The 26,836-nt window shown below is 42.7% G+C and overlaps 1 protein-coding gene across 2 annotated transcripts; it reads left to right on the top strand.

The window, feature by feature from the left end:
• The first annotated feature begins 593 nt into the window (after positions 1-593).
• LOC130276953 (uncharacterized) lies at positions 594-23,919 on the top strand. 2 transcript variants are annotated; one of them, XM_056527026.1, is made up of 4 exons: positions 594-672; positions 11,529-11,601; positions 13,069-13,421; positions 20,041-23,919. In XM_056527026.1, exons 3-4 carry the CDS (start codon positions 13,072-13,074, stop codon positions 23,492-23,494), a joined length of 3,804 nt encoding a protein of 1,267 aa, XP_056383001.1. In that variant the 5' UTR covers positions 594-672; positions 11,529-11,601; positions 13,069-13,071; the 3' UTR covers positions 23,495-23,919. The 2 variants fall into 2 exon arrangements, with proteins under 2 accessions (XP_056383001.1, XP_056383002.1); XM_056527027.1 differs by lacking the exon at positions 594-672 and adding an exon at positions 1,047-1,326.
• Positions 23,920-26,836: the final 2,917 nt, after the last annotated feature.

Here is a 26,836-nt window from a genome sequence, read left to right as displayed (position 1 = left end):
GCATATACAGGTGCAGACGGGCAGTTACAAAACCCCATAGGCTGCAATGCGATTTAGTCGCGGCCATCAGGGTTTTTGTAACGGCAGGTTTTCCCCGATATAGAGACGGAACTTCTGACGGAAGTTCCTAGACGGAACAATAATATAGTGTGAAAGGAGCCTAATCTTCCGGTGGAATCACAGGAGTTATAACGGATGTTAGAGGAATCCTATTCAAGTGAATGGGATCCTCTTTGCCCGCTATGACAACTCCTGTTATTAGGCTCAGTTACAATAACGGTCAAAGTGAAAAAAAAATTATAAAAAAAAAAGAGCCCTAAAGTTTGTAACAGAGCCACATAGGACCATAAGATAAGGGGGGTTGCTGTAATGCTCTGCAGAGCATTACAGCAACAACTCATAAGCCTCTGGGGATATGAACTGTGCTTCTTGCAGACTCCAGACTGGCTCTATAGGCCCCTGCAGAGTATTACTTGGCCATATACACCACCAAGAGAACCCGCTGCTAAAGGTTCTGCCCTTCTCCTCACCAGCAAACACTCACACGCACGCGTATTGTATTGCAAACTCCAGACTGGCTCCGCCTACTCGAGTCTAGTCACATGGCCGGTCACATGGCCATGACATCATCAGAGGTCCTTTAGCTGGCTCGGAAATAGCATCTACCCTGAGGTAACTGGTGGGATGATGGTGTGATGTGTTGTTATGTATGGCCGAGCAATATGTCCTCTTCCCTGTGTATATAGAGGAGGATGGATGTCATGGGGAGGGATAGGGCGCAGTGCACACTGCTAGGAGGGAGTGCTGCGTTACTGTCAGGACATTTTCATATGGACACATACTCCATGGGGGAGATTTATCAAAACCTGTGCAGAGGAAGAGTGGTGCAGTTGCCCATAGCAACCAATCAGATTGCTTCTTTCATTTTCCACAGGCCTCTTTAGAGGCCTGTGGAAAATGAAAGAAGCGATCTGATTGGTTGCTATGGGCAACTGCACCACTCTTCCTCTGCACAGGTTTTGATAAATCTCCCCCCATGGCACTACTAGGTGCTGTAAAGTATTGAGGTAAAATAACAGAGGAGACGTTCCCATTCCCGGCCGCTGTGCTCTTCCTGCAGTTTTCTCCTTGCCTGTGGCGGTGTTTGCCCGTATTCCCGCATGACGCATTACAACCCGCTTTTTTGTGGTGTTTCTCTTCCCTTTCATTGCTTTTTAGGCTGAGGGGCGGTATATTTTATGCTATTATTATAGTATTGTTCTATATTCTGCTTCACCTGCTGCATTTTCCTCACTCAGTTTGTAGCATTTTTCTCCAGATATCCAGGTAATTTTATTTTCTGCTGCATAAAAAGCAGGTGAATCCGCATTATAAATCCAATGTATGTAGGTATGTGTAACAGAAGTTAACCTCTTAATGACGCAGGGTTTTTCCGTTTTTGCATTTTCATTTTTTCCTCCTTACCTTCTGAAAATCGTAACCCTTTCCATTTTGCACCTAAAATTCCATATGATGGCTTGGATACTTTATATCCATAGAAAGGGTTAAAATGAATGATATGACCCTATAGCAGGCAGCTGACGGGATGCAGAGGCCATTCCTTTAGAACAGGCAAGTACTAACATCTAGTTTTCTGATAGTAGTAATAATAGGTAATAATTTAGCCTAAACATAATTAGTTTAGTGATCACTGGGCCTCTGGGAAAACATATCTGATCCATGGTATATACATTGGTATATGTGGTGACATGAATATATAGGGTCAGAAGTGTACAAGATTTTGTTTCTACCTTCATTTTCCTTTTAACGTTATTTAAATTTAGATTTATGTATAGTTTGTATTTTGGTGTGTGCAGCAAGTGGGAGAGATGCAGGGCCAGTGAGAACGGGGATTTAACACTCCCAGGGAGCTGTGTATAGAGTTAAAGGGGTACTCCACTGGAAAACATTTTTATTTTAAATCAACTGGTGCCAGAAAGTTAAACAGGTTTGTATATAACTTCTATTTAAAAATCTTAAGGGTTATCCGGGAAAAAACTTTTTTATATATATCAACTGGCTCCAGAAAGTTAAACAGATTTGTAAAGTACTTTTATTAAACAATCTTAATCTTTTCAGTACTTATGAGCTTCTGAAGTTAAGTTTGTTCTTTTCTGTCAAAGTCCTCTCTGATGACGCCTGTCTCGGGAAGCGCCTAGTTTAGAAGCAAATCCCCATAGCAAACCTCTTCTAAACTGGGCGTTTCCCGAGACAGGTGTCATCAGAGAGCACTTTGACAGAAAAAAACAACCTTAACTTCAGAAGCTCATAAGTACTGAAAAGATTAAGATTTTTTAATAAAAGTAATTTACAAATCTGTTTAACTTTCTGGAGCCAGTTGATGTATATAAAAACGTTTTTTCCTGGAATACCCCTTTAACCTTTCCAATCAGTTGCTGTATGTTCCAGAGGAAGTTCTTTTCTTTTTTTTTTCATTTCCTTTCTGTCTGACCACAGTACTCTCTGCTGACACCTCTGTCCAGAGTAGGAGCAAATCCCCATAGAAAACCTATCCTGCTCTGGACAGTTCCTGACATGGACAGAGGTGTCAGCAGAGAGCACTGTGGTCAGACAAAAAAGGAAATTCAAAAAGAAAAGAACTTCCTGTGGAGCATACAGCAGCTAAGTACTGGAAGGATTAAGATTTTTAAATAAAAGTAATTTACAAATCTGTTCAACTTTCTGGCACCAGTTGATTTAAAAAAAAAATGTTTTCCAGGGAGTACCCCTTTAACGATGATTGACAGGCTCAATTAGAACACTAGGAGTTACATTATCAATTGGGAGGGCATGTAGGAGTCAGATAGATTCTGTATATTTCTCTATAACAACACTGCCACCTTCTGACTCTATCCAGCTACTACATGCCCTCTGAACGTTCTAATTGCCTGTCACTCGTTGTTGGCTCTGTACACAGCTCCCGGGAGGTTTAAATTGGCCCGGCATCTCTTCTTCTTACTGCACACACTGCAATACAAACTATATATAAATTAGAGCTGGGCGGTATGACCAAATATGTCTATCACGGTATTTTTGTAACTTATGGCGGTTCCACGGTATATATCGGTATTTCTTTCACCACCCCCCCCCCAAATCATGTGACCCACGACCGCTGTTCTGCTCCCCCCCCACCAAATCATGTTACCCACCAGCGCTGTTCTGCTCCCCCCCAATTAATTATCAGCCCAGCGGGGTACTACTCACATATGTCACCCGCAAGAACTGCCCTCCTCCTCTTTGTTGGGGGCCGCCGGCGCGCCAGTGGTCTCCAACCTGCGGACGCCCAGATGTTGCAAAACTACAACTCCCAGCATGCCCGGACAGCCAACGGCTTTCCGGGCATGCTGGGAGTTGTAGTTTTGCAACAGCTGGAGGTCCGCAGGTTTGAGACCACTGCTGTACGCTGTATCCCTATGCCCGGGCTGCAAAAGATAAAGAAAATAAACTTTAACTTACCTACGTCAGCCGTTGGCTGTCCGGGCATGCTGGGAGTTGTAGTTTTGCAACATCTGGGGGTCCGCAGGTTGGAGACCACTGGCGTACAGTGAGTTCCAGCACCGGCGGCCGCCAACAAAGAGTAGGAGGGCAGTGTTTTGCGGGTGACATATGTGAGTTGTACCCCACTGGGCTGATAATTAATTGGGGGGGAGCAGAAGAGCGCTGGCGGCTCACATAATAGGTGGGGGGAGTAGAACAGCGCTGGCGGGCAGCATATGATTAATTCCCCGATGTGGGGACAGCGCTGCGCTAGGCTGATAATTCATTCCCAAGAGGGAGGGGCCAAACCGGTATTGCGGTATGGGAAAAATTCATATCGTGCAGCCCAAAAATTTCGGTATTCGGTATAACCCGGCATACCGCCCAGCCCTAATATAAATATATATTTAAATAAACATAAAGTAAAAATTTTAAATAAAGGAACAAGCAAAAACATACTGAACATCCCCTGCTGCTTCAAATCCATACTCTTGTCACCCTATATATTAATCTTACATGTCGCCACATCTGCAAATGCATATACAGTCATGGTCGTAAATGTTGGCACCCCTGAAATTTTTCAAGAAAATGAAGTAACACATGTTTTGCTATACACACGTTTATTCCCTTTGTGTGTATTGGAACTAAATCAAAAAAGGAAGGAAAAAAAGCTACTTGGACATAATGTCACACCAAAAATGGGCTGGGCAAAATTATTGGCACCCTTAATTAAATATTTGGTTGCACACTCTTTGGAAAAAATAACTGATATCAGTCACTTCCTATAACCATCAATAAGCTTCTTACACCTCTCAGCCGGAATGTTGGACCACTCTTCCTTTGCAAACTGCTCCAGGTCTCTTTATTGGAAGGCGCCTTTTCCCAACAGCAATTTTAAGATCTCTCCACAGGTGTTCAATGGAATTTAGATCTGGACTCATTGCTGCTACTTCAGAACTCTCCAGCACTTTGTTACCATCCATTTCTGGGTACTTTTTGACATATGATTGGGGTCATTGTCCTTCTGGAAGACCCAAGGTCCTGGATGCAAACCCAACTTTCTGACACTGAACTGTACAGTGCGACCACGCTACTTCTGGCTCCTGCTGCGTCCTGCGTTACGCTGTGCGCAATGACGAGTGACGTGACGTCACCGTCAGTGCGCACAGTGACAGCTCAGGAGGACGCCACCGGAGCCGGATGTAGAGTGGACCCTGGGAACAGGTAATTATAAAACCGGGGATGGGGGAGGCAATGGGGCCGGGGCGGTAGGTGGTGCGGTGTGGGGGTGGGCGGTGTCGGTGATAGGACTCAGGAAGCCCGGACAGGCAGGGGGAGAGAAGCGGGTGGCGGCGGCGGTCTATGGCACAGCAAAAGCCACTGTAGTTCATTGATTTAAAGCGCCCGCTTTAAATCAATGATCTGCAGCGGTGTCGTGGGGGGGATAAATAGCCGATAACTTATATATAAGTTATCGGCTATCGGTCCTAACCTACACCGATTATCGGTATCGGCCCTAAAAAAAACAATATTGGTCGATCCCTAGTTCTGTTACCTAACTGAATATTTTCCACCAGTGTGCCTCCAGCTGTTGCGAAACTACAACTCCCAGCATGTACTGATCGCCGAAAGGCATGCTGGTAGATGTAGTTATGCAACAGCTGGAGGTACGCAACTACAACTCCCAGCATGCCAAGCTGTTTGCTGTTTGGGCATGATGGGATTTGCAGTTTTGCAACATCTGGAGGGCTACAGTTTAGAGACCACTGCACATTGATCTCCAAACTGGCCCTCCAGATGTTGCAAAACTACAAATCCCAGCATGTCCAGACAGCAAACTACTGTGTGGGCATGCTAGGAGTTGTAGTTTTGCAAGATCTAGAGGGCCATAGTTAGGAGATCACTGCACAGTGATCTCCAAACTGTAGCCCTCCAGCTGTTGCAAAACTGCAAATTGCAGCATGCCCAAACAGCTGTCTGGGCATGCTGGGAGTTGTAGTTTTGCAACATCTGGAGGGCTACAGTTTAGAGACCACTGTATAGTGGTCTCAAACTGTAGCCCTCCAGATGTTGCTAGACAACTCACCGGCTTCCGTAGGATCCAGGGAGCTGCATCGCCGTCCTCTTCTGCCGCCGATCCCCGCCACTGATCGCAGCCCACTGCTGCCGCAGATGGGTAAGTGGATCTTCGTCACCGGTCCCTATTGGTTTCCCCATTTTGCCACCTCACTCCTATCCCGTCAGGGGGATTGTGGGTGTCTTAGACAACCCCGAGCCCCCTTATTTTCCAGGTCACAGGGTCACCATAGACCCTTATGACCGGGAATCGGCGCAAATCTGATGACCCCCCCCTGGGCATTTGCACGGGGTGCCTGCTGATTGATATCAGCAGTCACCCCGGTCCGGTCCCCGTGAGGTGGGGACCAAAATTCCCACGGGCGTACAGGTATGCCCTGTGTCCTTAAGTACCAGGGTGTCAAGGCGTACCTGTACGCCCTGTGTCCTTAACGGGTTAAAACCTAAAGTGGACTGCATACTTTATGGGTTAAAGGGGTACTCCCACCCTATCCAAAGGATAGGGGATAAGATGTCTGATCTTGGGGGTCCTGTGGCTGGGGACCCCCGCAGTATTGCATGCGGCACCCAACTGTTTTTTGTGCGGAAGCGCTGGAGGGTCTGAGTCGCGACTACGGGAACTGAAGTCCGTGACGTCAGGACTCCGCCCCCCCCGTGTGACGTCACGCCCGTCCCCTCAATGCAAGTCTATGGGACGGCCGTCACTCCCCCTCCCATAGACTTGCATTGAGGGGACGTCACACGGGGGCGGAGTCCTGACGTCGCGAACTTCCGTTTCCGTAGTCGCAACTCAGACCCTCCAGCGCTTCCGCACAAAAAACAGGTGGGTGCCGCATGCAATACTGCGGGAGTCCCCAGCGGTGGGACCCCCGAGATCAGACATCTTATCCCCTATCCTTTGGCTAGGGGATAAGATGTCTAGGGTGGGAGTACCCCTTTAGAACCTGAATTTTATGGAGGATGGTGGTGGTAGAGGTATAGGGGTGACAAAAGAAGGTAATACTTCCCTTTCATGGATTTTCTTTTTTAAGCTTTACGCTATGTTTCTTATTGGGTCCTACTATAAAACATGAGGAGGGTTTCTGATAATTTAAATTTTTTTTTTTTTAAGGAATCAGACCTGCAGGAGATCCAGCAGCATGTTCTACATACAGGAAATCAGATGTATCTCTTGAATAAAGAACTACCAGAGTACCCCTTTAAAGGAGTATTTCAGGATATAAAAATAAAGGGATACATTCCTGCCGCCGCTCTCCCGGTGCCTCCGGTAACCCGCTTTGGCCTCCGCTGCAATCCTCTTCCTTGTTGCTGGTGGTCGGTGAGTCATACTGCACTCAGCCAATCACCGGCCGCAGTGAAGCCCCTCCTCGGCCGGCGATAGGCTGAGCGGCAGTGTGACATTTTTGGCCCCGGCACCAGGAAGAAGACCAGTGCCGGGGCAGCAGGTATGTATCCCTTTTTTTTTTTTTTTTTCTGCCGGCAGTATGAAACACAGAGTTCTCCTTCAATACATCCTATAAGCTTACAGTGCCCTCTGCAGTCAGTGCACCATATATCAGTCACTTATTAGCTTTGTCAATAGAGAGGTGAGTGGAACAGTATTACCTGTCTCCCGTCCTCGATTGTGGTCCTCAGATCTTAAGTCTTTAAATGAAGTATATTTAATTTCCTTTAAATATGAAATCGCTTGTATCTATGAAGAGTGCCCTGGCCGGTGATGGCTCTCTGCGCACCTCCATTGTACTATGGCATTCTCAGCCATGTACATTTTTCAGTGACAACACTGTGTATATCCTACACATTTAAGTGTATTATGTTTGTTTGTGTGAGTATCCCCTGGATTATTTTTAATTAGAAGGAACAGCTTCTTACTTAGATATTGTTAGTACCCTTCCATCATAGACAGAAAAACCCACAATGCCCCCTTAAATCACTTGAAACTGACGAGGTAATAATGGAATAAAAAATTACTGAAATTAACTGATGAAAATCACTTTTAAATTGTGGTTCAATAGAATCAATATGAAAACCAAAATAATACACAGTAACAGAACATAGTTACATTGTTTGTAAGGTTGAAAAAAAATCAATTCAGTGCAACCTAAAACCCTACTGTGTTGATCTCACTGCTCTTACAGTAAAGAATCCCTGTCTGTGATGATGGTGAAACCTTCTTTCCTCTAGAGGATGCCCCCTTGTCGTGGTTACCGGCCTAGATATAAAGAGATCACTAGAAAGATCTCTGTACTGTTCCTTTATATTTGCACATTATCAGATCGTCCCTAAGATGTCTTTTCTCTAAACTAAATAACCCCAAGCTTGATAACCGATCTTGGTCCTGTAAGGCTGGGTTCACACCACGTTTTGTTAAATACGGTTCCCGTATACGGCTGGGAGGGGGGGACAGGGGCTTAATCGCGGCGCCCGCACTCAGCCGTATCCGTGAACCGTATTTAATGTATGTCTATGAGCCGACCAGAGTGAACCGCAGCCTCCGGTCAGCTTTGTTTTCGTCCGTATGCGGTTTCCCGACCGCAGGCAAAAACGTGGTCGACCGCGTTTTTGCCTACGGGCGGGAAACCGCATACGGCCGAAAACGAAGCCGACCGGAGGCTGCGGTTCACTCTGGTCGGCTCATTGACATACATTAAATACGGTTCCCGAATACGGCTGAGTGCGGGCGCCTCCATTAAGCCCCTGCCCCCCCCCTCCTCCCAGCCGTATACGGGAACCGTATTTAACAAAACGTGGTGTGAACCCAGCCTAATCCTCCCATACCATTAATTCTTTGTCGCCCTCCTCTGCCCCCTCTCCATTTCATCCATATCCTTCTTATATACAGGTGCCCAAAATTGGACGCAATGCTCCATATGTGGTCTGACTAATGATTAATACAGGCAAAACTATGTCCTTGTCACGAACCTCTATGCCTCTCTTTATACATCACATGGCTTTGTTGGCCTTGGCAGCAGCTGTCTGGCACAGATCACTAAACTTGAGTTTACTGTCCGCCAGTACCCACAAGTACTTTTCAGTAGAAGTTTTACATAATGTTTTATTATTTAGCACATAATTGTACATTTTAGTTTTATGGCCCAAGTGCATAACCGTACATTTATCCACATTATTAGTAATATTATGTTATCCTCCAGTTAGTGTCATCTGCAAATATTGAAATTCTAATCTATAATACCTCTACAAGGTCATTTATAAATGTATTGAAAAGTGGACCCAGTACTGACCCCTGTGGTACCAGACTGGTTACTGTCAGTAAGTTCTATTGATCCCCACCCTCTGCTTCCTGTCACTGAGCCAGTCGCTAATCCATTTACATATATCCTCCCCTAGTCCCAGAATCCTTATTTTATGGACCAACCTTTTGTGTGGCACAGTATCAAACGCCTTAGAATAGTCCAGATACATCTGAACAGGACCGATCCCGCATAAACAGCTGTTGGCGCTGTGTTAGAAGGTTATTTTCATTAAAATATCTCAGAATAACACCTCAGAAAACCCTAAAAAATCTTACCCACAACACATGTTAAACTTAGCTGAAATGTGGGGGATGGAAAACCCCTTTTAATAGAGTGGCAGTGTTCCATGCTAGTGACAGCAAGGACACATCTGCCCACATGTCACACTACCACCCTAGAGTTACATAGGGGCAAAGCAGGCAGCAGGGCATGTAAATAGCATTACTCCCGTTATTTTAGCCTCCTCCAACATACAGTTCCATGTAAGTAACCTCAGTCCCCTCCCGTCACCCTTCAGCATACAGACCCATGTAAATAGCATCCCTCCCCTGAGTACCCAACATACAGTCCCATGTAAGTAACCTCAGTCCCCTCCCGTCACCCTTCAGCATACAGACCCATGTAAATAGCATCCCTCCCCTGAGTACCCAACATACAGTCCCATGTAAGTAACCTCAGTCCCCTCCCGTCACCCTTCAGCATACAGACCCATGTAAATAGCATCCCTCCCCTGAGTACCCAACATACAGTCCCATGTAAATAGCTTTACTCCTCCCTTCAACATAGAGAACAATTTTAGTGCCACCCCTTCCATGCTGTATCACCCTGCAGACCCTCATTTACCTCTGCTCCCCATCATACACATGTAAAGGAGCTCATTTTCCTTCCCCCAGCATGCAGCTCGCAGTTCCTGTCCCAACACTGTGATCCTAGAGACTCTACCCCTTCTTGATACGGTCCGCCCCTTACTGTGACATCATACTTACCAGGAGTAGCTCCTGGTCATACAGTAAGGCAGTGTTTCCCAACAAGTGTGCCTCCATCTGTTGCAAAACTACAACTCCCAGCATGCCCGGACAGCCTACGGCTGTCCGGGCATGCTGGGAGTTGTAGTTTTGCAACAGCTGGAGGCACCCTGATTGGGAAATACTGCAGTAGTGGATGGTGAGTGAACTTCTGACAGGGTGGCCTTTCAGCAGCTGTGGTTAGGGGAGCGGTGGAGCTGTGTATCCAGAGATGATGGTTTGCTAAGGAAGCCTGGGGCCTTACCTCTGCTCCTCGGGCTTACTGGCAGATTTTGGCTGCCCCTAGCAATCAAACAAAGATAGCACAGATCAATGTGATGCAATAGCATTACCATGATCTATGTAAGCCATAACCATTGCTTATGATAGGCCCATGGAGGGAGGGGCATAAAGTGTTTAAATTTATTTATATATATATATATATATATATATATATATGTATGTGTGTGTGAAATAAAAAGAAAATTAAAAAATCCCACCCTACTAAAGATTTAAATCATCCCCCTTTTTCCATTTTTCAAATGAATCACAGTCAAAAACAAAATAAACATTTGGTATCACCACGTGCGTAATTGTCTCAACTATTTAATTATGATGTTCTTGATCCTGCACAGTGAACAGCTTAAACCCCCCAAAAAAACAAACGCCAAAATTGCAAATTTTTGCATAATAAAAAGTGATCAAAAAGTCCCATACATGCAAAAGTGGTATCATTAAACAGCTCATGGCGCCATATATTATCCCTAACACAGCATTGAACAAATTTTTTTTTTTTTTTTTTCAAGTTTATTTTCTTTTTTACCATACAAAAAAAAAAAATCCAAGTTTTCTATCATTGGAAACATACTGACCCCTAGAATAAAGTTGGCATGACAGATTTACCATATTGTGAGCTCTAAAAATAAAAAAATATTGCCCCACAAAATTGCGCAATTCCATATTTTTTCAATTTTGACTTACATATATTTTTTTGGCTCTGTAATACATTATATCATAAAATAAAGTTCTCCAAAGAAAAGTACAACTTGTCCCACAAAAAAAGAAGCCCTAATAGTTTGTCAGTGGAAAAATAAAAAAAGTTATGGGTCCTAGAAGGTGAGGAGGAAAAAAAGTGACCCCCAAAAAATAGCTGAGTCAGGAAGGGGTTAATTATATATATTTTTTATTTATTTTTTATTTATGATTATATAAACAATTCATTTGAACAACAAAAATTTTCACCTCCACCTAGGTGATTGGTTTTCTTTATTGGGGTGCTCCGCCCCTGGACATCTTATCTCCTATCCAAAGGATAGGGAATAAGATGTCTGAACGTGGGGGGGTCTGGCTGAACAAATTTTTACAAATATTAAGGTTTTGATGATGGAATCAGTCAGTAATAACACTGTAAAGGGAATCTACACAACATTATGCTTTGTAATGAAGGAAACAGTAAGTAACTACACAAAATATTAGCTGCAGGACACCAATATAACACTGGATTGTAAACTCAGTTGCAATAGATTGTTGGGCAAGAGACCAATTATATTATGTAAAAATAATAGGACAGTATATTTATAGTTTTTGGGTGTTCTTATAAATAGTAATTTGCTAAAAGATTTTATAAGTTTATTTTTTATAATTAATTATTAAAAGATTTTAATAATTTTCTCAACAGGCCTTGTTTCCTTGAGGAGATCATTGTTGGAACATATTCCTGAAGAGACAGTTCTAACAGTTCTCTATTTGCGGTAAATACGAATATTATGAAATTCTCCTGTATTTCTTAAATTTGCAATAAAGTGATTTCATATCTGTGTTTGATGCCTTTCATTTTTTATTAAACCTCTTTTAGTGGTGGCACTTTTTTTCAGACTGTATATCATTACTAATGCTTGACTTAGTGTTACACTATATTAGGGTAACACTAACCCCAACTTCATTACCACGGTACCCACTTCACCAGGGGTACCATGGTACCTTGTACCTTCAGAACCAATGTCTAACATACTTTACTGTGGCGGATGCTGGCTGATTAGTACAAAATCTGTGTACTGTCATATACTATTGATGTTACAAGAAGACGATAGAACCCAATCCCATTTTTTAACATTATTTGGCATCCTGCCGGCCTTTGCTGGGGGACCCCTCCCCTTTTTTTTTTCTTTTTTTTTTTTCTTTTTTTTTTTCTTTTTTTTTTTCTCCCTCCCATAGGGGACGCCTATAGGGTTTTTTTTTTTTAATATATATTACTTTAGGTGCTGCCAAGATTTCAAAACCTTGTAACCAGCCTGATTTTTACTCGTTCAAGCTAATACACTAGTGTTACTCTGAAACATAAGTATATCTCAAACACAAGACATAACGAAGTCAAATAAATGACAAAGGGTACAGGTTTATGAAAAATTCAAGATTTAAAGCTCAATAATAATAAAATAACCAAATTTTGAAGCAAAAAAAATCTCAAAATATATTTGCTTAATTATTGTATATTACAATAGGGACGGGATATTTTATTCTATACTTTATTAGAGGACTTTTAGTAACCATTAAGAAAAAATCGCTGTAACCCATAAAATGGGTACTTTACTTGACTCTGAAAATTGGGTCTGGCTTCAAAAATTCAGTAGTACTTGGCCAAAATCAGTGAATGTAAATGGCCCAAAATTACAACTTCAGACGTTCAATACTACGAAGCAGGAATCTACAATCAGTGTCTCTGTAACTGGTGCTGAACTACAAGTCCCAGCAGGCAATGACAGCTACCAGCAATGCATAAGTGGAAGTATCACTAATATATATATATTTTTTAGATGTCCTGCTATAGTACAGTTTTCGGCTGTTAGGACATGCTCAGAGTTGTAGTTCTGCACCAGCTACAGAGCCAGAGATTGTAGATCACTGCTCTTTATCATTACATGCTGTGAGTAGTAATTTTGGATTAAGGCATGTGACAGGCGGAGTAGTATTAGGGGCGGTGAGGCATGTGACAGGAGGTGTAGTAGTAGGGACGGTGAGCATCTGACAGGAGGGAATATAGTAGGTACTGTGAACTATCTGGCAGGAGAGTTAAGCGGTGCTGTAAGCCATCTCACAGGAGGGGTAGTAATAGGGACAGTCAGACTTCTCAGAGGAGGGGTATAATTACCAAATATGAAAAGTGCAGCAATTCTATTGCATAAAAACTAATTTACATTTTTTTTTCGATTTTCACATAGATAATGGTGGGATGTGTAGTGCATGGTTGTTCTCACAAAAGAAGACAAGGGGAAGCTGCAGTGACATTACATAGTTTTCCCAAAGATAAAGATGTTATTAGACGGTGGCTTCTTGCAACTGGACAACAGTACGACAATTTTGATAATGAGGTTGATAAAATCTTTGGATCAAAAAGCAATTCTTATCGAATGTGCTCCCGCCACTTTACTCCGGATTGCTACATGACGAATGTGGTTACTGGAAAGAAAAGGCTGATTCCGATAGCTGTACCCTCGGTATTTCCTCCTTATCCTGCAGTTGCAGAAACAATGGAAGATGTGAGAATGTTCTCAACCAAAATACAATGCAGATGGTGAGTGGACTATGGTGTGACGGGACAGTGATGTGTATGCAGCTATGGAGTGGCGTGACAGTGATGGGTGTGCGGCTATGGAGTGGCATGACAGTGATGGGTGTGCTGCTATGGAGTGGCATGACACGTGTGTGTATGGCCCTGGTGTCTCATGCTAGTATCTGTGTAATGTCATGAAGTGGCATGACAGTGCTGTGTATGTGGTTCTGGAGTGGCTAGACCAGTGTTTCCCAAACGCGGTCCTCAAGCACCCCCAACAGGTCATGTTTTCAGGATTTCCTTTTAGTCTTTCACAGGTGATATAATTATCGTAAGTGAATCAGGCATCACCACAGTTATATCACCTGTGAAAGACTAAGGAAATCCAGAAAACATGACCTGTTGGGGGTGCTTGAGGACCGCGTTTGGGAAACACTGGGCCTGACAGTGATAGGTATGCAGCTCTAGAGTGTAAAGAAGGATGACCGTTATCTTTAAGCTGCAAAGTTTAGTGTGCCTTAACCCTTTAAGGACCACAGTTTTCATTTTTGCACTTTCGTTTTTTCCTCCTCACCCACCTACAGAACCATATGAGGGCTTGTTTTTTGCACCACCAATTTTACTTTGTAATTACATCAATAATTTTACCACAAAATCTACGGCGAAACCCGAAAAAAAATATTTGTGGGGCTAAATAAAAAAAACTCATTTTGTAAATTTTGGGGGCTTCCGTTTCTACGCAGCGCACTTTTCGGTAAAAATGACACCTCATCTTTATTCTGTAGGTCCATATGATTAAAATGATACCCAACTTATATAGGTTTGATTTTTTTTTAACTTCTGTAAAAAAAAAAAAAAAATAACTTAATGCATGAAAATTAGTAGGTTAAAAATTTCCTCTTCTGACCCCCTATAACTTTTTTTATTTTTTCCATATATGAGGGCTCAATTTGTGCGCCATGATCTGAAGTTTTCATCGGTACCATTAAGGGGTTAATAGCCTTCCGTCGGCTATTAAAGCCGGACCTCAACTAGAAGAATCAGCTGAGGGCCTTCCGGTTATGGCGCGGGGTTGAGTCAGGAGCCTGCGCCATACACCGTTAACGGCACAAGGACATGTATACACGTCCTTGGTCGTTAACCAGTTACAGGTCTACTGAATCAGATTGTTAGTTGAACTAGGTTTAGTTTTCTTTGTTTTACTGAAGATATATATAATGTGTGTGTGTGTGTGTGTGTGTATAGAGGGGAAAAAAATGGTGTAGCACCCCAAAATCCCCTTAAAATAGTGGTAAATCTATGAGCTCATGTCACAGCAACATTTTTAGTTCCTCTCTGGAGCCATTTTGAAGCTGACTCCATCTACACTAGGACTGGTTGAGTAGTACTGCATTATTTTGGGTGTGTATGTACAGTGTGGAGAACAAGTACTTGATACACTGCCGAATTTGCAGGTTTTCCTACTTGCAAAGCATGTAGAGGTCTGAACTTTTTATCATAGGTACTCTTCAACTATGAGAGAAGGAATCTAAAACAAAATTCCTGAAAATCATTGTATGATTTTTAAAAGATTAATTAGCATTTTATTGCATGACATAAGTATTTGATACATCAGAAAAGCATAACGTAATATTTGGTACAGAAACCTTTATTTGCAATTACAGAGATCAAATGTTTCCTGTAGTTCTTGACCAGGTTTGCACACACTGCAGTTGGGATTTTGGCCCACTGCTCCTTTGACCTTGGCCCACTGGTCCTTTGACCTTCTCCAGATCATTCGGGTTTTTGGGCTGTCGCTGGGCAGTACAGATTTTCAGCTCCCTACAAAGATTTTCTATTGGGTTCAAGCCTGGAGACTGGCTAGGCCACTCCAGGACCTTGAGATGATTCTTATGGAGCCACTTCTTAGTTGCCATAGCTGTGTGTTTTGGTTCGTTGTCATGCTGGAAGACCCAGCCATGACCCATCTTCAATGCTCTTACTGTGGTAAGGAGGTTGTTGGCCAAGATCTTGCAATACCTGGCCCCATCCATCCCCTCCTGAATACGGCACAGTCGTCCTGTCCCCTTTGCAGAAAAGCAGCCCCAAAGAATGATGTTTCCAGCTCTATTTTCTTCTCATCAGACCACATTACCTTCTCCCATTCCTCTTCTGGATCATCCAGATGGTCATTGGCAAACTTCAGACGGGCCTGGACATGCTGCAGGATTTTTATCCATGATGGCGTAGTGTGCTATTAATGTTTTTTTTGGACACTCTGCTCCCAGCTCTCTTCAGATCATTGACCAGTTGCTGCTGTATAGTTCTGGGCTGATCCCTCACTTTCCTTGCATGGAGCCCCAGACCTAGGGAGATTGACCATCATCTTCAACTTCTTTCATTTTCTAATAATAGTGTCAACATATGTTGCCTTCTCACCAAGCTGCCTGCCTATTGTCCTGTAGCCCATCCCAGCCTTGTGCAGGTCTACAGTTTTATCCCTGATGTCCTTACACAGCTCTCTGGTCTTGACCATTGTGGAGAGGTTGGAGTTTGTTTGAGTGTATGGACAGGTGACTTTTATACAGGTAACACGTTCAAACAGGTGCAGTTGATACAGTTACTGAGTGGAGAACAGGAGGACTTCTTAAAGAAAAAATAACAGGTCTGTGAAAGCAGGAATTCTTACTGGTTGGTAGGTGATCAAATACTTATGTCATGCAATAAAATGTAAATTTTGTTTAAAAATCATGAAATGTATTTTTCTGGATTATTGTTTTAGATTCCGTCTCTCACAGTTGAAGAGTACCTATGATAAAAATCACAGGCCTCTACGTGCTTTGTAAGTAGGAAAACCTGCAAAATTGGCAGTGTATCAAATACTTGTTCTCCCCACTCATTATTGTGTTTACTGCAAGCATGCTCCGATAATCCTTTGTGTAGCATGTGCAGCATAAAAAGAGAGAGGAGGGGATTTCGGAGCAGCCTACATTGATTGGAGGAATGTCTAGGTGCACTTTCAAGACTCAGCGCCGCACAGCAGACTCAGGGCAGAAGGGTATGCATGGTGAGTGAGGGGAAGCTGCATGCTTGCCATGGACACACACCCCTCCCGAGCAGTGCTGTACACTTTATGGTAAAACTGACATATTCTCTTTATTCTGTTCTCTTTTATTCAATACGATTATAGCTATATCCATGGTTACGTGCTCTTCAGTTACTGCGCCACTTTTTAAAAAAGATATATAAAAGATATATTTTAATAGGTCCCAGTGGCTGATCTGATCGCCCTCAGCACGGCCGCAGGGATCAGATCAGCTAAAAGGGTGGCCGGAGGTCCCCTCACCTGCCTCTTGCTGCCATCATAGGGTCTTCTTCTCTGACCTGTCATCGAGCAGACCAGAGAAGTAGATGCCAGATAATGCTGATCAGTGCTATGCATAGCACTGATCTGTATCTGCAATCTAATGATTGCAATATATAGTCTGGGAATATATAGTCACTCCCCCAATAAAAAAAATTCCCCTCTTTCGTATATAAAAAATATTCAAAAGTATAAAAAATTTAAATATATCATATTTGGTATCACCGAATGCGGAAATGTCTGGTTCATAAAAACATTATGTTAATGATCCCATACGGTGGATGGCGTAAACATAAAAAAAATACCAAAGTCCCAAAAAAATTAAGTTATAACAAAAAATAAATAAATTCTTAACAAGAAGGGTACCAATAAAAACTACAGATCACGGCACAAAATAATTAGCTCTCAAACATCCCCGTATATGGAAAAATAAAAAAGTTATAGAGGTCAGAAGTTCTGCAAAAAAAGTGGGTGGGGCAATGCATTTTCGGCCAGGCACAGCCAAAATTTTCGGTTTCAGCCCAAAATTTCCCTTTAGGTGCATCCCTAATTGTGACACCTGCCATGATCCCACAGCGCATGTCTTCCGACAGTGCCTGATGCGTGCTGAGTATTTTTTGGCTTTCAGACATGCGATTTTCAGACATGTCAATTCAGCTATTCCGGGCTGATCGGGTCTCTGGTGACCCGATCACCCAGAAAATAGCGATGAGCGGAGCTGTCAGGGACAGCCTCGATCATCTTGAGGGCTAGGAGTGAGGTCGCAGAGCTGCGATCTCCTCCTATCCCCTGCCATTGGTCAGAACTGATTCAGACCAATGGCAGAGCAGGACAGTGGGTTGCCACCCCCCGTTCTGCCCACCCCTAAATGTCGAGGGGACCGTGGGAAGAAGATGGAGGCCGTTACCTGCAGGAGAAGATGCCTGGGGACCCCGGAGCTTCGCTGGAGACTGCTGGATACTGGATCAGGTAGGGAAGCGACAGTGGGGAATTGAAAGTAAAACTATCTTTACTGTGGCAACCACTAGGAAGGCCAAACTGCAACTCCCAGCATGCCGATACAGCCAAAGGCTGTCTGGGCATGCTGGGAGTTGTAGTTTTGCAACATCTGGAGGGTCACAGTTTGGAGACCACTGTTACAGTGGTGCTCAAATGGTAGCCCTCCAGATGTTGCCAAACTACAACTCTCAGCATGCCTGGACTGCTCAGGCATGCTGGGAGTTGTAGTTCTGTACCATCTGTCCCTTCAGATTTAGCAATTTTTATGAATTTTTTGAAAATTGCTGCTTTACTTTGAAGCCCTCTAATTTTTTCAAAAATATGTCCATTTTATGATGCCAACATAAAGTGGACATATTGTATTTGTGAATAAAAATTAAATTTATTGTGAATATCCATTTTCCTTACAAGTAGAGAGCTTCAAAGTTAGAAAAATGCTAAATTTTCATGACATTTTGGGATTTTTCACCAAAAAAGGATGAAAGTAACGCCGAAAATTTACCACCAGAATCAGAATATTCGGTAAAAGCATTTTCGCGTTATTAATTCGTTAAGCAGCGGTGGTCAGAATTGCGAAAAAGGGCTGCGTCCTTAAGGGGTTAAGGACCAGGCCAATTTTATTTTAGGGTTTTTAGTTTTTTCCTCCTCACCTTCTAAAATCCATAACTCTTTTTTATGTTTCCAGCTACAGACCCATATAAGGGCTTGTTTTTTGCGTGACCAATTGTACTTTGTAATGAAACCTAGTGTTTTACCATAAAATGTACGGCGAACCCCCCAAAATTTTTTTTTAGGGAGGAAATTTAAATGAAAACCACAATTTTGCACATTTTGGAGGGTTTCGTTTTTACACTGTACACTTTATGGTAGAAATGACGTGTTCTTTATTCTGTGGGTCAATACGATTAAAATGATACCCATGGCTAGATACTTTTATATTTTTGTACCGCTTAAAAAAAATAAAACTTTTTTTTACAAAATCAGTCATCTAAAATTGTCCTATTTTGACCACCTATAACTTTTTCATTTTTCTGTATATGGGGCGGTATGAGGGCTCCGCTCACAGCGTCCGGAAGTTCATTACTCCGAACGCTGTGTGTGGGCTTCCGTGTTCGCGGCCGGCGGGCGTGACGTCACTCCCGGCCCCTTCGTGACGTCTCGCCCGCCCCCTCGTGACGTCTCGCCCGCCCCCTCGTGACGTCTCGCCCGCCCCCTCTACCAAAGTCTATGGGAAGGGGGCGTGACAGCGGTCACGCCCCCTTCTCATAGACTTTCGTTGAGGGGGCGGGCGAGAGGTCACAAAGGGGCCGGGCGTGACGTCACGCCCGCCGGCCGCGAACACGGAAGCCCGCACACAGCGTTCGGAGTAATGAACTTCCGGACGCTGTGAGCGGAGCTCCGAACTGCAGGGTAGCTCACAACCCCTTTAAATGTTTGTTCACTTCTTTAATACTTTGGTATGTTCAGTATATATTCATAGGGGGAGATTTAGTAAAAGTTGCCCATAGCAACCAATCCGATTGCTGCTTTAATTTTGGAGAGGCCTTGTTAAAAATTAAAGAAGCGAGCTGATTGGTTGCTATGGGCAACTGGGCAACTTTTCATCTGGACAGGTTTTGATAAATCTCCCCTATAGTGTTTCCTTCTTCCTGAGAAAGATAGGAAGGGTGAGACAAGCAGTTGATATTAGAAACATGTAATTTGTGATATCAGTACTACAGGGATGGGGAAAGGGAAGTAGAGGACTGCAATGGGATTGGGTTCCTGCAGGACCCGATGTAAAACTTACAGTTGGATTTTAATCTGGAGAGCTGTTCCCGCAAAATACTGAACACTCCTGCAAACCACTGTGCAACAGTAGCCTGGTCAATGCTGCTCTATGGGGGGAACTGGAAGGAACTGCAGCTGGACCTTTGGGGACAAGGGTAAGGGTATATCAGGAGCCCACCTGTGACACTTCATGTAAGATTGGCTTACATTGGGCTTCTCAGTTACAGACCGTACACGAGTAAGTAACTAAACTTATTGCATGTAAACCATTCAGAAGAATGGTTCAGAATCGGAAGACCACTTAATGGTTCTGTAAGGTATCGTCCATATAATTAAGATTTGTTATCTTTATACTGTATATTTCCTCCGTTTATATCACTCATAGTTTTTGTTGAATTTAACATGAACTGTAATAAAGAAGCACAGTATAAATGAGGCATGAATGTTTTTTTTTTTATATATATATATAAAATGCACTGCAAAGGTTTACCTCCAAAATTTATTTTCCTGTTTTTTTTTTTTTTGTAGGAATTACACTACACCATCCTGTGTTATGTGTCGTTGCACTTCCTCATGGAAGAAGCGTGATCCTTCTATAATTCTTCATGTTTTTCCAAAAGAACCTGAGAGAATTAAGCTTTGGCTGCAACAGACCGATCTAAATCACAGTGACATTGAAAAAATGGTTGAAGATTTATCTTCAAAAAAAGTATATGACATATACAGGATGTGCTCCTTACATTTTACACATGAAAGTTATAACTATGATGGTAATCGGAGAATTTTAAAAAAGCATGCCGTTCCTACTATTTTTAAAAGAAAAAGACCATCTGCAGTTTCATCAAAATCTTCAGTATCTACAAATATTTCATTAGTGTCAACACCTGCAAGCTCACCTAGTGAGCAACATATTACTGCTACTCTACCTACTGATGGCCAGAAGCCATATTGCGCTGGCACAGTTCAAAAACATCAGGATGGGTTTAGGGTTATTCAACCAAAGACTTCTTCACAGCCCACTATTCAGCAAATTACTTTAGTTCCTTTGGTTCCTCAGCGTGTTTTTCTTCAAACAGGTACTGTAAGTCAAAACTCTAATGCAGTAGTTGTGGACAGATCAACAACTATTCAACCGACTGTAACCACTTTTTCTGAGGCTACTCAAAAGCATGCTGTCTTGCCTGGTGTAAGTCAGCAGTCATCTGTATTGAGACCACCTTCTTCATCTATTTTGAAAGTTCCAGTATCATCATCATCATGTGTTAAGCAAACTACATCTACAATTTCAGAGTTTACAGCATCATCCCATGGTGAGCATCAGGAACCGCTAACGCCTGCTTACTTGCAGCAAAGTACTTCTTCCCCGGTCAAATTTTTGCAAAAACTTGACTCTTCCTTATCCTCAGCATCAAGTCCTACAATCTCTACCTCTGTAATTGATAAGTCTTCCTACAAAACAATGACAACTCCACCAAGCAGTATTGCTTTATCCATCGTTCATAAAGCAAAGCCATATTCAAGGGTTGCTTTTCCAGTTGCAGGAAATTTGTCTTCTGTGACACAAATGCCACCAAGCACATCTAGCTCAGCACAGAAACCACCCCCAATGTCTGTTGTCCATATTCCTCTCAAAACACCTACTTCACAAACTACAATCCCTGATTGTCTGCCACCATCAAAGAAGAGAAAATTGGAGGAAATAGTTTTCTTAGAACACAGTGCAGCATGCCCTTCTGGATCAAGTGTTTCTCATAGCTGTTGTATGAGCCAAACATCTGTTAATGCAGGTAAACTTTATTTGTTATCAAATAGCACACCATTGGTTCAACCATCTTGCCTTATTCACAAACCTTTAATGGTTGACAAAGGTGTCAACACTGATTTTGTCACAAATAGAAAAAGTTGCTGTGTTGCCACAACACACACAGAGGCTAAAGTCTGTATGAAGCATTGTAAAATGATGTGCAACTTTCCAAGCAAAGAAACTTATCACTCAGAATCAGTCATTTCTGCTGTTAGCCCAGAAGACAATACATTTAGTGACTGCATTCCAAGCAGAAGTGATAGTGAAAATGATCCATGTGTAGAACTCATTAATTTAGATCTTGTTAAAATAGAAATCTTACCGGACTCTATAGTGGATGCATCTATACCTACTGCTTCAGTGATAAAACAAGAATACCATATTAAAGAAGAAAATGATTCATCTGCAGGGCAGGTAGATATACCACCAAGTCCTTTCAAAGGTATCTTTACAGTACCAGAGCCACTGAAAATAGAACCCAGTGTAAAAACAGAAGATGATGAAGTCCCAATTTCCACTTCTTCACAAGATACCACTCACTTTGTATTACAAAATCCCAAAAATGAAAGGACTTCACCCATTCCATGTGAACTATTAACTCCAGTTTACAGAAATCCCAAATCATGGGAAACATCTTCCATACAGACCGATGATAAGGCAGACCACCCAAATGACTCCTCATTCCATATCAATGAATTAAGTGAGGATGAGGATGAATCATTCTTGGTTTCAAGTGATGCAGAAGATGAAGATGACATAAAACATGCCTTCCAGGACTTGGATTCACCAGTGGAGAATATTGTTGAAGAAGAAAAGTATATTGTGTTTGAATCCTGTCTTAAGAAACTGATAATGATGATCCCGTGTAGATCCGAAACAAAATGTATGTCACTACTCACTCAATACAGAAAGGAAACTGTTGGATCATATTTGTCAGTAGAAGCTCGTTGCAGTTCTGGTCATACAAGTTTACTGTGGGAAAGCCAGCCAAGACATGGATATGAACCCTTGGGAAATGTTCTGTTATCTGCCGCAGTGCTATTTAGTGGTTCCAGTTTTGTAAAATCACAACATATGTTTAAATTGATCAATTTGAAATCAATAGACAAAACTACCTACTCTAGAAATCAGTCTATGTACCTGTTTCCAGCCATCAGTCATCACTGGAAGGAGGAACAAAAAGCAGTCATTCAAAGTGTCCAGGAAATGCCACTTTGCTTGGCAGGAGATCAACAACTAGACAATCCTGGATTTTCAGCAAATTATTCTACATACTCTTTGATGGACGTGGCCAGCAAAAAAATTTGTTCGTTTTCAGTGGAGCCGGTGACTCCACGAGTGACATTAGAAGGCCTAGAAAAAATAGGATTCCAAAAGTCAATGGGGGAACTCCAAACTATGAATGCTGATGTGAAGATAATTGTTACTGACAGGAGTATTGCTATTCAAGATATTTTAAAGGACAGATATCCAGGTATCTTACATAAAATAGATCTATGGCACCTATCCAGATCAATTGGCAATGAAGTGTTAATGGCAGCAAAACATAAAGGCTGTGAAATCTTATATCAATGGGTGGAGGCCATCAGAAACCATCTTTGGTGGAGCTTTAGTACTTGTTGCAAAAATCCTGATTTGTTAATCCAAAAATGGAAATCGGTTATTTATCATGTCGCCAATGTTCATGAATGGGATGGTGATAGTGATTGTAGAGCATGTCATCATCCACCACTCCCAGAAGAAGTGGTGAACAATACAAACTGGTTAAAGAAAGGTTCAGCCGCCCATGAGCAGCTCAAAAATATTGTTGAAAATACCAGTCTATTAAAGGACTTAAAACAACTGTCCTTCCTCTGTCACTTGGGAGAGTTAGAGATATACCGTAGAATTTGCCTAAAATATAATCCAAAATCATTACATTTCTTTATGGATTCTATGGTAGCACGTGCACAACTTGCAGCTCTTGACTATAACAGAAACGTCTATACTGTTAAGGCAATGGTAAAAGATGCTTTAAATGGAGAAGCATTAGGCAGTATGACACAGAGATTTAAGGTGCCCAAAGGTCAAAAGTCATGGATTGTGAAGGCAATGTATAAGCCAAGTTGCCAAAACTTTCTTTTTAACATTATGAGTGATGTCATAGCACTTGTCAAAGAGGAGAAAACATTTTGGTGACCCTCCACATATGAAAATGCCCTACTTAAGAAGATACAAACGTGAGCAGTTTATTTCCACCAGCCTTGATCTTTCTCTTTGGGTATAAGGTGGAAAGGTAGAAACCTTTTGAGGACAACCCTGATGACCTGTGATTCAGAGAGCATGAAAGTGATGACAGGTTCCCTATAATTGGGTGATGATTGATAGACCTTTTAATTTGCATTTCAACTCGACTAGGTAGCTCAAAAATTGTACAACATGCACAGCTAGATTTATTTTGCAAGGTTTTTTTGTACCAACATATTTCTTAAGTTTCTGGATCTACTTTTAGTAAACTTTTTTTTAAATTCAATAGAGACCTGAAAAGTGTGTTTCTTTGTATTGGATGTTGCTGGACATGTGTGATGATTTTATGATGATAAATGGAAACGGAAACTGCTCAATGTGACTCTTTACTTTGGTTTATTGAGGGTCCAACCTAATGATTTGTCATTATGTAACATATTTGGAGCCATGCACCAGCAGTGATCTCTGATTGCTTTTGCAAGCTGACTGCTTCACTTAAGTCGCTGTTGCTGCCAGCCTTGCTGACTGTGGAGAGTATTTTCCTTTTAAGGGAGCTAAGATGTCGGGTAAGGCTTGCTGACGGCATCCCACGCTTCCCGAGAGCACCTGATGTACCATGCATGCCTGGGCCAGTCCTGAGCCACTAGGATAACTGAATTAGCTTGCGCCTTGATCTTGCGCACAATCCTGGGGAGGAGGGGTATAGGCAGAAAGAGAGAGGGAGTGAGAAGCTGGACCACAGAATCACCAGGGCATCCATTTCCAGAGTCAGAGGGTCCCTGGACCTGGCGACAAGTCAACAAACGTTGCGTTTTGACTGGGATGTCAACAGATCCACATCTGGAGTCCCCCAGGGGTTTGCAGATCTGGGCAAAGACTTCCAGGTAATCTGTTGTGCTTTAGAAGTCTACTCCTGGAATGTGGACTTCGGAAAGAGGGGAAAGTGGAGATCCTAAACACCTCCACCATAGCTGGGGCGCTGCACATGCTGCCTTGGTGGTTGAGGTACGCCACAGCCATGGTGTTGTCTGTCTAAATGCGGACATAAAAGCCGAGTAGAGACTGCCAATGACTACCCTGAACTGTTCTGCTGCAAATAACTCCTCCCCAGTCGTTAAGCCTCCCATCAGTCATCAAGATCTGCCAATGGGCAGACTAGGAGTTTGGAATAGTAACCGAAAAACACTCTGGTGGAGGGAACAGTAGTATCACGCCCTGAAGCAACAGTAGCCCATAGCCAGGTTGGGAGACCGCAGGGGGCGTGACCGAAAGAAATGATTATTGGGAACAGAAGAAAATTCTATTCTGTAACCCTGCGAAACATCGTCTTGGACCCAAGAGCACCTGCCACACGTCCCTTCAGGTAGAGGATGGCTTTCTAGGCATGGAAGTGAAACTGACAGAATTAGGATCAGCCTTCCAAGAGGCACAAGCCTTGAAAGACAAAGCCTTCCTGTCCTGGGATGTAGCTTGCTTGTCCGTACAGCCCGCGGGAAAGGAACGAAAAGCGATGGCCTTGTGTCTAGGGCCAGAGCGCCTCACACTATTTGTGGGCAAGAGTGAACTCTTGCCGGCAGTGGCAGACAATTACTTAAGGGAGACCTAATCCGCTAGAGGAAGTGTAGTGGACCTAAATAGGACACTGGAGGATCCACTGAGGCGAGGAGCTGTATATTTACAAATCAGGTCCTGGGTGACGAGGAAGAAAGCATGTCTTTGTAGACAGTGTAGAAAAAGGAAATCCTACAGCTCACCCCCCCACCCACCCCCCCTCCAGCTCTTCCATAAAACTTTGCCTTTATTTGGTATGCATTAAAAACGGTCACATACTGCTTTACAACTATAGATCACCCGTATCATGTGTCTGTGTGTTTCATGCGCAAGTGCACACTTTGTCAAGAGTACTTCCTATGCATGTACCTGGATTCTTATACCCACCACCAGAAACGAATACTATGATAGAAGCAACATAAAATTTCATAAAAATTGTGCCTAGATGCTAGTAATAAATCCTTTTACTTAAGTGAAAGTAAAACTAGTAATACTGCCAAAACAAAGTTATTCTATGCATTCACCAAAGAAGTCCACTACATGTCCTAAACCACTAGTAAAGGAACAACAACTCACATTTCAAATTGATTCCCTGTGGAGCCCGCGTTCCTAATATGAATTGCAAATAAGCCTCTCTATTCAATAGCTTTTGTTTTATATCTCCTTCTCTGGAATTCATTAACACCTTTTTAATACCATATATCTTAAATGCACTTATTTTTCTCCCATATTGGTTTATAAAGTGTAACGCGGAGCTGGATTTATTATGATTTATGTTATTACTGGTTAGGTAATTCAAATGCTCTAGCGCTCTGGTTTTTAATTTCCTTGGGGTAGAGCGCACATATTTTAAATTGAATTCTTCACACTCTATAATGTACAACATTTGTGGTGTTGCAATTTATATAGCAGCAATTTGGTAGGGTTTAGTGTACAGTAACCCCCTACATGCGATGGCCCCGACATATGATAAAATCGACATACGATGGTCTCTCAGAGGCCATCGCATGTCGATGTCAGCATCGACATACGATGCTTTTATATGTCGGGGGCCATCGCATTAACTGCTATCCGACAGCGCAAAATGCTTAAGCTGCTGTCGGATAGCAGTTTAAGCATCCCGGACAGGTTCACTTACATATCCCCCCTGCTCCGGGTCCACTTCGCAATCCTCTGGCGTCTTCTGTATCTTCTCCAGGGTCCGGGCCTCGCTTTCCGGCATCGTTATTACGTCAGTGCGCACGCCGTGCCGGGGCAGCAGCATAATAACGTCACCAGAAAGCGAGGCCCGGACCTTGCAGACGATGCGGAAGAAGCCAAAGGATCCTGAAGAAGACACCGGAGCAGCGGGACAGCATCGGGAGCGGTGAGGACAGGTGAGTGTAACTTCCTATACTTTACAGTGCATGGATCCCTCAACATACGATGGATTCGACAAACGATGGGTCGTTTGGAACGAATTACCATTGTATGTTGAGGGACCACTGTAATTTGCATTGTAAAAGTTTTTGCATTAGTTTGATAAACCTACTGGTCCTGCAGGGATGAACCCCACATCTAAAAAAAGCCTTTAACCAATTTCTGTTTGTTGTACTGGTTGTGATAATGCTGGGAGAAAGTTAATCCCTAAGTAAACTGGCTTTTTAAGGGATTACTACACAACCTCTGCACAATATTTTTGACAAACTTTTTAACCTGTTTTAATATGTGTAGATGCTTGAAAACTGCATTTTACCAAAACAC

The sequence above is a fragment of the Hyla sarda genome, chromosome 6, assembly GCF_029499605.1.
Source record: "Hyla sarda isolate aHylSar1 chromosome 6, aHylSar1.hap1, whole genome shotgun sequence".
NCBI lineage: Eukaryota > Metazoa > Chordata > Amphibia > Anura > Hylidae > Hyla > Hyla sarda.
The sequence above is the reverse complement of the archived record's forward strand: the minus strand, read 5'-3'. Positions and strand labels throughout refer to the sequence as shown.